This window comes from Embiotoca jacksoni, unplaced genomic scaffold (genome assembly GCF_022577435.1).
Source record: "Embiotoca jacksoni isolate LCO1_2020_lvr unplaced genomic scaffold, fEmbJac1.0.p SCAF_8, whole genome shotgun sequence".
NCBI classification, from domain to species: Eukaryota; Metazoa; Chordata; class Actinopteri; family Embiotocidae; genus Embiotoca; species Embiotoca jacksoni.
The window spans coordinates 5,457,501-5,470,000 of NW_027185436.1; the positions used below are offsets into that span (position 1 = coordinate 5,457,501).

The 12,500-nt window shown below is 39.8% G+C and overlaps 1 protein-coding gene across 4 annotated transcripts in view; it reads right to left on the minus strand.

Moving 5' to 3' along the window:
• Nucleotides 1-12,500, minus strand: part of LOC138191532 (transducin-like enhancer protein 4) — a 39,993-nt gene that overhangs the window by 18,581 nt on the left and 8,912 nt on the right. For 2 of the 4 annotated variants that reach the window (XM_069138406.1, XM_069138404.1), the window contains exons 5-7: nt 7,629-7,691; nt 2,988-3,062; nt 2,000-2,201 (exon numbers count right to left, since the gene is read on the minus strand). In XM_069138406.1, coding sequence (XP_068994507.1) covers nt 2,000-2,201; nt 2,988-3,062; nt 7,629-7,691 — 340 coding nt within the window. The remainder of the gene's footprint in view (nt 1-1,999; nt 2,202-2,987; nt 3,063-7,628; nt 7,692-12,500) is intronic. The other 2 variants (XM_069138405.1, XM_069138407.1) reach the window with 2 other exon arrangements.

The window sequence follows — 12,500 nt, forward strand, 5'->3', positions numbered from 1 at the left end:
CACGAAGCTGCGTTAGTCACTGCTAACACAACACGCTGCAGTTTGTGAGCGAACTGACAATGGACGGGTTGCATTGTGTGCAGTGTAGCGTAGTGTCGTCACCAGGTTTCAACAAAGAAGAATGCGAGGAGTAAAAAAAATAATTCATCCATTTTGAATTTTAACTATCCAATGTGAGTCTAACAATTTTACAAACACACATAAAAAAGTTAATTTAGTGTTTTGATGTTTCTTTTCAGTTAGTGCTGGTCAGCATTTTCTGGCTAGCCTGCAGCTTAATAAAGTGTTGAAATGCTGGACAACAAGGCAGAAATATAGGATTTCAGTATGTCGGCCTCAGTGAACCATCAGTGAAGTCGGACACAACATGAACACCGTGCCAGCACAAATAAAAGTTACATGAAGCACTGAAGCAACTGCTAGAAATTATGTTAGCCAATGTTGTTAGATGGATTTTAGAGAAAGGCTGCTGAAAACCTGCCACAGATTATAAGAAGATGTCTTGTTTTTAACTCAACAGTCACATAAACTAAACTCAGTATTAAACATTCTGCTGTCAGCAGATAGAGCAAATGCATTTCTTCTAATGTAAGTGCTGTAATTATTAGGCCTTTTTAGCTTAGGGTTCATAAACGTACATAAATTATCTGATGATTTGTATGAGTAAATATGCATAGTGTGTACATACAGTGTGATCAGCTGTCTGTCTGTCAACACATCAATATTGACAACGAGGACATCCAAAAAAAAAGTTGTTGGATTTGTAAATGAAGGACACCAGGGGGTCAAAATGACACTGCACTTGGCAACTAAGTTTACAAATTTGCTACAGTATGAATTACAGAAAAGACCGCTTTTAAAAAGGTTTTAAATAAAGAAAGCTCTTCCCTACATGCACTCACTCCTTCTGAGGACCTCGGCTTGAGATGGAATTGTATTGTTATTGATTGTTCTCCTAATGTGGGTGAGAATTACCTGAGTTAGCAGCTATTAGCTTTACTGAAGCTACAGGGTAAGGTTAACTGCTCTACTGCACTGTAAAAGCCCTCACAGCCCTGCTGCAACAGAGTAATTAAGTGCTGGTACACACAGTTTCTATCCTGTACACACACACACACACACACACACACACACACACACACACACACACACACACACAAAGACACACACAAACACTCATATCTACGTCTCTATGAACTGTAATTAAATGCTTGAGCTCAAAGTCAGCTCAGAGAAGAATTAGAGACGCTCTCTGTGTACAAGAGAAAAGAGGCATCATGGTGGTTGTGTATTGCTCCTTATTAGGCCAATTAAAACGGCATAATGACAAATCAGTTTTTAATTGTTTTAACGGCTGTTCATTCACAGTACCAACAATTAAACATCAGACAGTACAAGATGAGATATAATTCATAACTATGACTGGATATTCTCCACATGTAAAAATGGTTTGGGATCATTAACTGAACACAAGATTTAATCCTTCATGTTTTTGTTTGTTAAACATATTTAGCATGTGCTTGAGTGAAATTAAACAGTGCAAGTTACTGCAATTTGTATTAAATTATGGCATGTTACAAAAGGTTTTTACAAGGTTTCAAGATAAACAAAGGCTTTATATCTGATTTTCTCGGTAAATGTAAAGATTTAAAGCAATTTTAAAAAGCTCTTATTTCATAGGTTGCAAAAATGTACCATAATACTAATTTCAGCAGTTATTTTGTGTGTGTGTGTGTGTGTGTGTGTGTGTGTGTGTGTGTGTTATAATAGTTAGTTTGCATTATTTCTAGATTAAACTGTAACTGCAGTAGAACTACAAATTTAGCCTAATAAATAATAATAGTAATAAAAAAAAAAAACTCCCACTGTGACTTATAAACACAGAAAGAACCAGTAAAGCATTGTAAGACATATTTCAGACATGGAGACGCCAACACTTGCACAGAAACAGGCACACACAGAGCAGAATCGACACACATACAAAGCACGCAGGCCTCACCTCTTGTGTGTTCACTGTTGTTATCGTGGTGTTTCCTCTCATCTTTGAGCGGAAGCTGGTGGCTCAGGACGGAGGACAGAGCCAGCAGGCTAGCAGTACTGGCCCCCGGGGGCAGAGGGGGCTGCAGGCCCGCTGGATGGGGCGTGAGCGGGACAGGAATGGCGTGGCCGTGGGAGAGGTGCTGAGCCTGGAGCTGCTGCTGCTGAAGCACACACAGACACACTCAGTAAAGAGTTATAGGAGACAAACAAGGAGGAGGGATGAGGACAGAGATGAGAGGAAGAAGGGAAGACAGAGACCAAATAAAAGTAAATGGGAAAAAAATGAATATTAGGTGTATCAAATGTTACTTGATACATTCAGACTACGGCCTGGTGAGTTTTACGCTATTGTAAATATTATTTCATCACCTCAAACATACAGTTTCTATGGAATGGAATTTCTGCTTTTATATATTGTTTATGGTATTACTCATATAACCAACATTAACTGTGATAAGCTACATTTGGCCATTAAATCTCTCTCACCCCCTTTAGAAAGCAATCAACAGGTGTATTATGGAAATAACTGCTTTTAACATTGTACAAGGTTATGTGATGATTTACTGTAAAAGAGCTATATTTCACATTGTAAGTCTTTATAAATAAACATGACTCAGTATCCTGACAGAGACTCACTGAAGTTGAAAATGTCTACCCATTTATTGAACTTCAGTGAAAGAGTGATGTGAAAACACGAACGACACTCATCTTTGTTGTTGGTAATGTTGATTCATTCATTCATTCTGCATGTCCTTCAGCATTGCTACCCACTGATTAGCTGCACTTTCTTCACATTATCCTTTTCAAGATTTACATTTATCTCTGCTATAATAAAAAAGCTCTCTGCATCTTCTTTGTGTGTGTGTGTGTGTGTGTGTATGTGTGTGTGTGTGTGTGTGTGTGTGTGTGTGTGTGTGTGTGTGTGTGTGTGAGTAAAATACACCCACTCCTATGATGGCGTTGAGTTCAGCCATGGTGACCTGCTTGGCCCTCTCCACTGCCTGCACCACCTGCTGCTGATGCTGAGAGACAGACAGACAGAAATAATCTGAGTGAGTTCCTGGAACAGCAGCAGAGATGGAGAAAAGAACATTTAGTTGAACTCAGACACCTGGATTTTTAAGAGTGATTTTGAAGATTAGAGGGAACAACAACCGTGCTCCTATAGAATCACAAATTCATCCTATAACAATTCTCTGGTGTAACTAAAGATGATAATATAGCATATCAAAAAGACTCTACACACGTGAGTCACAAAAAAGACTCTACAAACATGTGAGTCACAACTCCAGCAACACTTTCAGTGCAAAGAATAACTTGGTTGTCAGTCAGCGTGTTTCAACTGGTGGCTTTCAGCAGGGTCATAATAAAGTAAATGTGAAGAACATTTAAATAAGATGGATATGAACCCATATGAAAACAACAGAGAGACTTCAGCTCATCCAAAACTCTGCAGCTCAGCTGTTAACCAGAACCAACAGCAGAGAGCATCAGTCCAGTTCTAGCTGCTCTGCACTCACTACCAGTAACACAAAGTATTGACTTTAAGGTCCTCTTCCTCACATTCAAAACTCTGGATGGGCTTGGACCAAGTTACATCGCTAACTCTGGCTAACCATGTTGCTTCAAGAACATTGTGATCAGTTGCTGCGTGACTATTGGAGGATCCAACAACTGAAACACAAATGTGAGATGCAGCTTCTGTCAGTTGTGCTCCAAAGCTGAGGAACACTACCTGTAGATATCAGAGTAGACAGCTCAGTAAATACTTTGAAAAGAAAGCTCAAAACATTTCTCTTTACTTTAACCCTTACCTAGCTACACCTGAAACTGTCTTGCACTTATGTGCCTTTAAAATGTGTTGTACTTTATTCTGTATTTCAATTATTTGATTTTATCAATGTCTTCTTTTGTGTTTAATTTCATCTGTTCATATTTTGAAATTACATTCTGTTACATGTTTTCATGTTCCTTTATATCCATTTTTATGTGAGGCACTTAGTGCGTGTCATTTTCTTGCTGTAAAGCACTTTGAGCTGCATTGTTTGTGTGAAAGGGGCTACACAAATAAAGCAAATTATAATTATTATTACTACTATTATACCACACCCACCTTATCTAAATGTAAGATTGCTACATCCGTCTTTGAAATGTGTTTTATGATGACATTTCTACTTTTTCTGTCCAATGGCGTCAGTCTGTTTTGCCTATCGAACCTGAATCACATAATCAATTAGTCACACACTGTAACGTTACACAATGACCTTCACATATACATTAGTAATGATAAAAGCTGACACGCTGTTGTTCGTCTTGTTCAGTGAGTTATAAATGCACAGTAACAGAGTGAATTATAAACTTTTACTGTATCCTGAACCTGATATTTTTTTCCTTCAACTTCTTGACAAAAGCGTCCAACATGGTATTAAACTCCAAAGCTCTGAACGGAGAAGAGGCCATGACACCTCTGAGTCATCACTGCTGTTAGCACTTTATGTGGAAAACTAGTGGTTCTTTTCACAATTCCACACTCAGCGGTGCGTTCATTAAAAATCGCCGGGCAGAAAAAACAGCAAGCAGCTAATTAGAGTGCACTAAAGCTGGTCAAGTGTAACTCACACAGGCCAGTTAATTCCTTCTGCGTGGAGCAGAAAACCAAACAGGGGGATGCCCAAGGACGTGCCACGAGATGGGTCCACGATAGCACAACATCATTCTGGTATAGACTCCTACAATATCCAAAGAAGGAGCCCAGTGTGTGAGAGAATTAACATGTTTATGGCACAGCAGCTATAACCAGAAATTCAATTGAATTCTCTTGTCTTTTTTTCTGCTCACACATCTCATAATGGTGTTTTTGCTGCAAAAACTTCAACTGGCAGAAACAGACATATTTTTTTGTCGAGAGCCAGAGAATGAGACAGATATCCAGAGAGACAGACAGCTAGCAGGGCAAAGTCATACAAAGGGTACAGAGAGAGGAAGACGGATCCAGACGGTGAGAGAGAGCGGCAAGATTCATCCAGGAGCGCAAAACATCAAAGTACGCCAGAGATGAAAGAGCTTATCAGGTGTGGAAATGAACCTGACCACCGAGTTCAGCTACACCTCTGCAGACTGAATCCAACCAGCCTGAACGTGACACACACACGAGAAAACATCCATCACTCTGGTAAAATTGGTAGCTTGCTTTTATACCATTATTATCAACATTTTCAATAATTATAAACCTGGGATGGACAACACAAAATTCTCTTATACAATAAATAATTTACTTTGTCGTTTGAATCGATACAGATAGTGTTCATTGTTCATTGTGGCACCAAAGGCAGTACTGAGGCATCATCCTCTGAAAGACTACAAATCTTGGGCACACTGATGCCGGGGGAAGGTGAACAATCGTGGCAATAACAGCAAAAACAGCAACAGCTCAACAAATGGAGATTTTCCTAAGAACCACAGTGTTGTGTGGAAACTGCAGAGCGGCACACCGGATCAAATATAACTAAACACAGAGGCTGTGGGAATAAATCATGAAAATAGTTCCCATCAGAAGAAATCTGCTCAATCTTACGTTGGAAATGGTCACATCGTGTCGCAGTAGTGTTTCCCTTACAGAAAAAAAACATGAGTTTCCCATGTTTTCCACATGAGACACATGTGATCACATGTATGACACATGTTTACCAAATGTAGCAACATATGATAACATGGGGAAAACAGAATCCATATGGGCTTCACACATTACACCTTGAAAATGTTCCCAAATGTTTCCCATGGGCAAAATACATGTTTCACACATGCATTTCATAAACAGTTTTTGCTCGTGTAAAATTCATGTGGTGTTTCTATAAGGGTTGCATTATAATGCATTTTCAGAATAAAAGATGAAATGGTGAAAAAAGCAAGTTGTGAAGGAGGTCATGAGACACTATATTTATGAGCTCCAGTAACAGTAACAGCTAGCTGAGTCGAAATGTTCGTCATTTGTCCACAGAAAAAAGATATAAGTCAAACACAAAAAAAGTTACAATAACTTAAGAAAAATGTATTACAAATTAAGCAAAATTGTGATTTACATTAAGAAATATCTGATCTAAAAATAGGCCGTCATGCTTTCGTCCCTGGCAGTCAAAACTGCCGCTTTATCAAAGCATGTGCCGCCAGAGACACAAAATAGCTTCAGTTTCGGCACCAAAACAATGTGGTTAGGTTTATAAAAAGATCCTGGTTTGGGTTAAAATAAGTAACGTTACATACGTCATGCAAGTTACGTAAGATATCCACATTGACTTTTCCAAAGACCCAGACACTGCTCAGTGAAATTCCTGTGTTGGTTCAACGTCCTGCCTACACAGACTTTATGACTTTCTACTCCATCACATGACCTCCTACTCCGTCACATGACCTCCCTCTTAAACCCAGGTCACGGGGCCAACGCTAAAGGGCACCTTGTGTGTATCGATGACATTGACAAAAAACACTGTATCCGACGCCCTGGTGTATGAGAAGGGGCTGAACAGGAACAAGTCTTTAAACATGAGTTAATTGGCAGTACGTGATACACAATATAGACCCGATCCTGTAATCCTGCTATTACAAATGTGTGACTCAATCTTACTTACATACGTAGATGACATATTTTAACGCATTTTTGTGGACTAATCTTATTAGAGACAAGTATGCTACTGCCAAAAAAAATCCCAACGTACACGGAGGAACAATACCCAAAAATGACAAAAATAAAAATCTCTCACAAACATATGCAGACACAGGCGATGTGATTTGCTGCACAATAATAACGTGACTGTGTTACACTTTGTGTGCAAACACAGTAAACGAGGCTGTGCATCAAAACAAAGCAGCTTCCTCTCCCTGCCTCCCCTCTCTGCGGGCCTCAGGGCTGTGTAGCAGCACCACAGTCTAATGCCATTATTCCTAATCCACCCTAAACCCTCCTAATCCATGGCTAATCTGGAGGAGAGCTTTTGGAGTCCACACTCACTCCTTCCTGCTGTTCCCACCCCTCAACACACACACACACACACACACACACACACACACACACAAACTCTGTTAGCCCCTCAGAGGGAGGATTTATCAGCTAAACACACACACACACACACACACCAAAAGATTCCATAATAAACACACGGTAGAAAACACACTTCTCACACCCACTACTGTATGTGCACGCAATTATAATGTATTTAACACAAAAGTATTTTCTCTCACACTGAGCCGCTGGCTCCTGCATATGTTAGTGGGAGACATTTGATAAGTTCAGAGCATATCTGCCTATCCTGAGCAGGGGGGATTAGCCCAGGATAATCTGTGTGTGTGTGTGTGTGTGTGTGTGTGTGTGTGTGTGTGTGTGTGTGTGTGTGTGTGTGTGTGTGTGTGTGTGTGTGTGCGCGTGCATGTGTGTGTGTGCGTGTATACATGGCTCTGTACATGCGTGTGTCCATATTTGACTCTTTTGCCTCACAATCCACCACACACTTCTCTACCTTCTGTGTCTTCTCTCTCTCTCTCTCTCTCACCCACCTCCCTCTTAACTCACAGTGACAGGCATTTTTGAGTCTTACCTCTTGAGAGAGGAAGGGGATGACTTGGGCACAGATTGCGTTCAGCCGTTTGACGATCTCCGCCTGCAAGACAGAGAGGTGGGTGCAGAGAACACAATTATCTTCAAATTCCCCAGCAGACAAGAAGGCGTCGTCCTCCTCGGCCAACCTTCAACTGCTGACATCAGCTCAGTTTATATTTAAGTGACAGCCCACGTTATTTTCAAGTAAATAACTGTATGGCCACTTCATACGACCGAATCTGATGTACACTCAGCAGTTGGATGCTTCTTGCCAACAGGAAGTTGTGCATTTTCAACTTCAGGGCTTTTATTTAAGCATTCTAATGAACAAGAGAGGAAATGTGAAGACAGCGTGAGCAGCAAAAACCGTGAAAAGAGCAAAACCGACAGAAAGTCATCTGCAGAAAAATACAAGAAAAAGAGACACCACAGTACCACCCACATTGTTTGGTTTGAAGATGATCTCTGGGTAGTGCGGTGCACAGGCACCGATGTCACCAAAACAGTAAAAACAAACTCCACAGACCGAGCGCTCTCTGAAAATTCATTATCGAGTTATTTTTGTGTGCGCATTGTATCAGCCAAGAAGTTCAACTGAAAAAGCAGATATATAATGATGTCATAATCATGCAGTTTTTCATGAAGTATCCACACTTCACACAAGAATGTAAATATTTGCATGCCAACCAGGGAGTGAGTACGTTTTTAGTGACGACTTCTACGCAGACAAATAATCTTTCACACAAGAATTAACACGCACAAGCACTTTGCAATTATCAGTACATTTATAACACACATACAAATCCAGCCTACAGTGTTGTTGTTATCACTAATACCAGTCGTTATGTTGTATCTGGAACTGTAAAAGGCTTCAGGAAGGGATGCTCACTAAGATAGTTATATATTCAGTGCACAAACAACTCATGAATGAGGAGCGCTAAAAGTTTCATGTGCTTCTTTCTTGCGGAAACTGAAACATGTTTACTTCGCCTCACATTTTCACTCTTGTACTGTTGAGTACTTTTTCCTCAGGCTACATGAACATGGTTCCCCGAGTTGAAGCGCAACATCTTTGGCCTTGAAATCCTGCTGCTGATATCAATATCAGGACTCACTGAAGTGTATTTCCTGCCAAGATGCCAAAGACCCTTCTGTCTAAACTCTTCATGACAGAATAAAGGAAATAAAATAAGTGTTAGTTTGTCCAAAAAAAAAAAAAGACAACTGACACTAAACTGACAAGTCAATGTAAACCAACTTAAAGGGGTACTGCATCAATTTAGCAGAGGACTACAGCAACACCGTCAAACTCAAAATGTACTGTTTTTTTAAACAAAGTTCGAAATTGATGCAGCAGAGACAGAACTATTGTAGATTTTATTTTTTTCTGGTCAAACTTAGCACCGTTACCCACAATACAACCCAACCACTGACTGTTTCGATTGAAGATTTGGGTGTATTATGTAAGAAGCACTTAAAGTCTACAGATTTTAGACAGGAAGGCTGCAGAGCTCTGGTGCTGTCAGTTCATTTCTTTCAAACGCGGCACCACGAGATTCTTTTCATTTTTAAAAGTGTTGTCTTCACTCGAGCTGAAATAGTTAGTTGATTAATCGATTAGTTGATTGACAGGATATTAGTATTCCAACTTTCATTGCTTGATCATCAACAGCACCTGAAATGCTTCAGAGAGCCTACAGCAATAAAACCAATGAGGTGTTCTGAGTGGTTTATGAGTCTGGACAGATATGCATGTAAACTTCACTGGGTGGTGGAGGCATTTGTAAATGTTATGAGTTTTTCTTTGGATCAGGTATGTGAATTTTTAAATGACCAAATATGAAAGTTTTACAGCCTCAAAAATCCAGTATTGGTCAGACTACAACACTTATCCTTCAGGATCTCTGGAAGGTTATTCTACTGCTTGCACTCTCTGAACATCAGTCAACATCAGCCTAATGGATGATTTGTAAATAGAAACCCAGGATTTGGCCCTCCTGAGGCTGTGGAGGAGAACAGAAAGAGAAGTCCACTTCATCAGACAGCTGAAGGAAAACATGTGACATTTTTGTTGACTTAATCAGCTAAATTAAGAGCCAACATCTGAAAAAGCCATCGTCGATTGAGATAATTCCCCCAAGTCCCAACACAAGTGCAAGAAGCTACACCTTGCCAAGTGCTTGTTTCATGCATACAACCTTGGCAGAGGGGAACTTTGCTCTGGCATCAGAGGTAACAGAAGCCCCCAGTGGCAATGACAGCGAACCCACAGACTCACACTGTAAATCCTTCAGACAGCAGCCCGAGCAACACTGCGGCAGGACACACACATCCATCGGCATGTGCACACCTCCACACCCCGCCTCCTCTGTATTCATCAGATGTTTTTACTGAACCCAAGGGCTGGCTTTTAAAGATTATACAGCACTCTCTCTCTCCAGATCAGGTAGGATTTTTTTTTAACAGGAAATTGCCTGATCCACTGTCCCACAGGGAGTGCGAGGAGTGCAACTCAAAGCCAAACACAAACACAGACTCACGCAGAAACAGACAAATGGGCACACGGGGAGGAACCTCACCTTCTCTATTTGTAAGATTAAGTACGAATAACAGACAGACAGAGTATAACAGACAGTATTTCCTCTTGTGATTACCTGAGATGAACATTATAGTATAAATACCGGAAGAAGGTACATTCATGAGAAAACTGCTGGCAGATTTACTTACACCGTTGTTGAGACAATTCTGTGTAGAGCCTTTTAAAGTCTAATATATCCTGTTAATGCAGCAACATGTCTGAATACATTTGTGCAGCAGTTTATAACAGTTCAAAACATATATGTCAGTCTCTATTTAGTTGACCAGAGAGGGCTTAATCCAATCAAAGGAAATCAGTTTTATAATGGTCTTTGAGATACAAACTTTATTAGTGAGGGAAAAAAAAAATCCTGTTTACAAAAAACTATTTTATGCTTTTTTTAATATTTGTTTGGGATTAAAAAGAAGATGCAAAGTCTAAACTGTAGCCATTTGGATGAGTGATGAACCCGATGCAGAGAAAATGTACAAGACCCACTCAATATGTCAGAAAACACTCTGGGTTTTATATTGTTGGTTGCACAAAACCAAAGCTACTCGTCTCCTTTTGTTGACAAAGAAACACTGCAAATATTCATCAGAGAATATTTGGAATTATAGTTTAAAAAATTATCAAAACAAGTAACTGTCGGTCTAAATTAATTGATTCACTATTGAATTGATTGAGTAGTAGCTTCAACTCTACACTTGAGATCAACAAGACACAAAGTTCTAGTGAGAACATTTCAAAGTGTCAGAAGTCAAGAGGATCTCACATCAGTTTGAAAGAACAGCCAAAAATATTTTTATGAATAAATTTACACTGAATGTAAAGCAGATAGTATTTATAAAACGCACATCTAACTGCATTTTAGTACAAACACCACTATCTAAGTAAAGTTGATTCCTTTATATCATGTCAAATACTTTCCAGGGCTTAAAGTTGACTTTTACATATCTGACTTTATCTCGACTGAGGCTGAAGACGAGGAAGCCCTCGGCCAAAGAAGCAGCAGCTCAGTGAAGATTTGACCAGTTTAGAGTAGAAGCTGCAGAAAAGATGAACAGACATATTTTCATCAAAAATGTGTTCAGCTGAGAGAAAACCATGCAGAAAGACAGAGGCATACTTCATGCTGAGCCTTATTCACTCTTCAGATAGTCTGAGTTATTTCAACAGATTTAAGAGGTAATGTACTGAAGTGGATCTATGTTGAGTCATTCTGTGTTCACTTTTCATTATTCACTTTCTTACAACTATGTCACAAACTATGACACTCTGTTAGAAAATATCTTTAAACATGTCTGACAGACCAGGCCCCTTGTTCTTTCTGAGGATGCTTTTTTTTTTTTCTTCAAAGAGTTCTGAACTTTTAACACAGCACTTCAGAGTCCACTAAAGTAGAGTTTAAAAATATTTCTGTGAGACACAGGATGCTTGAGCACCAACTATCAGTGGAGCAGGGGAGCCATTTAGTGTCAAGTAAATGGGAGAACTCGAGGGACGCTTTCACTTCAAACTTACCTGTGATTAACGCTGTGCCACACACGTACACACACACACACACACACACACACACACACACACACACACACACACACACACAGACAACCTAAAACACTGACATTTTCGTTTTATATTTAACGTTTATCCAGGGAAGACTTGCTGAGCACACATGCCCTTTTTCAGCTCGGTTCGTCTTCACATTCAGACACACCGGGGAGCTGCCCAGTACATATTAGCCCTGGAGATACTGAACTGAAGCACCTGGTTGGGGTTTAAGTGCCTTGCTCAAAGGAACCTTAGTGTTAACTGTTCAGTATTTTACAGCTGTAAAATTAGTTGGTGATCCTCCAGAAGACAAACAGCAACCCAAAGCTTCAGCTTAAGAAGTAAAGGAATAAAAGAAATGCTTCTTCTGGTGTGGTAGAAGTGTGTGAATGTTCAAGGAGACAGTGAGTGGATGGTTGAAAGCTGCAGTGGTGAGGATCAAGCTGTATAAGAGGCTGCCACAAGTAAAAGAGCTACAGTATCGAGCTATATCATCAAAACACTCTGCAGACCTTACCAATGATGCCAATGTTCCTGCAACTTTTACAACTGTTAATACTGATTTTGATTAATGAAGTGGTAATGAAAGATGGGTTGGAAATAACGCAACAGTGGATGTTGCCATTGCATCATCAAAGATTTCAGCCATAACTATAAATCATGTAAATTTAAATCATTTTTAAATGCATTCTTTACTGTTTAAACTCTTGGCTTGATTTTTTTTTCCAACCATTTCAGACA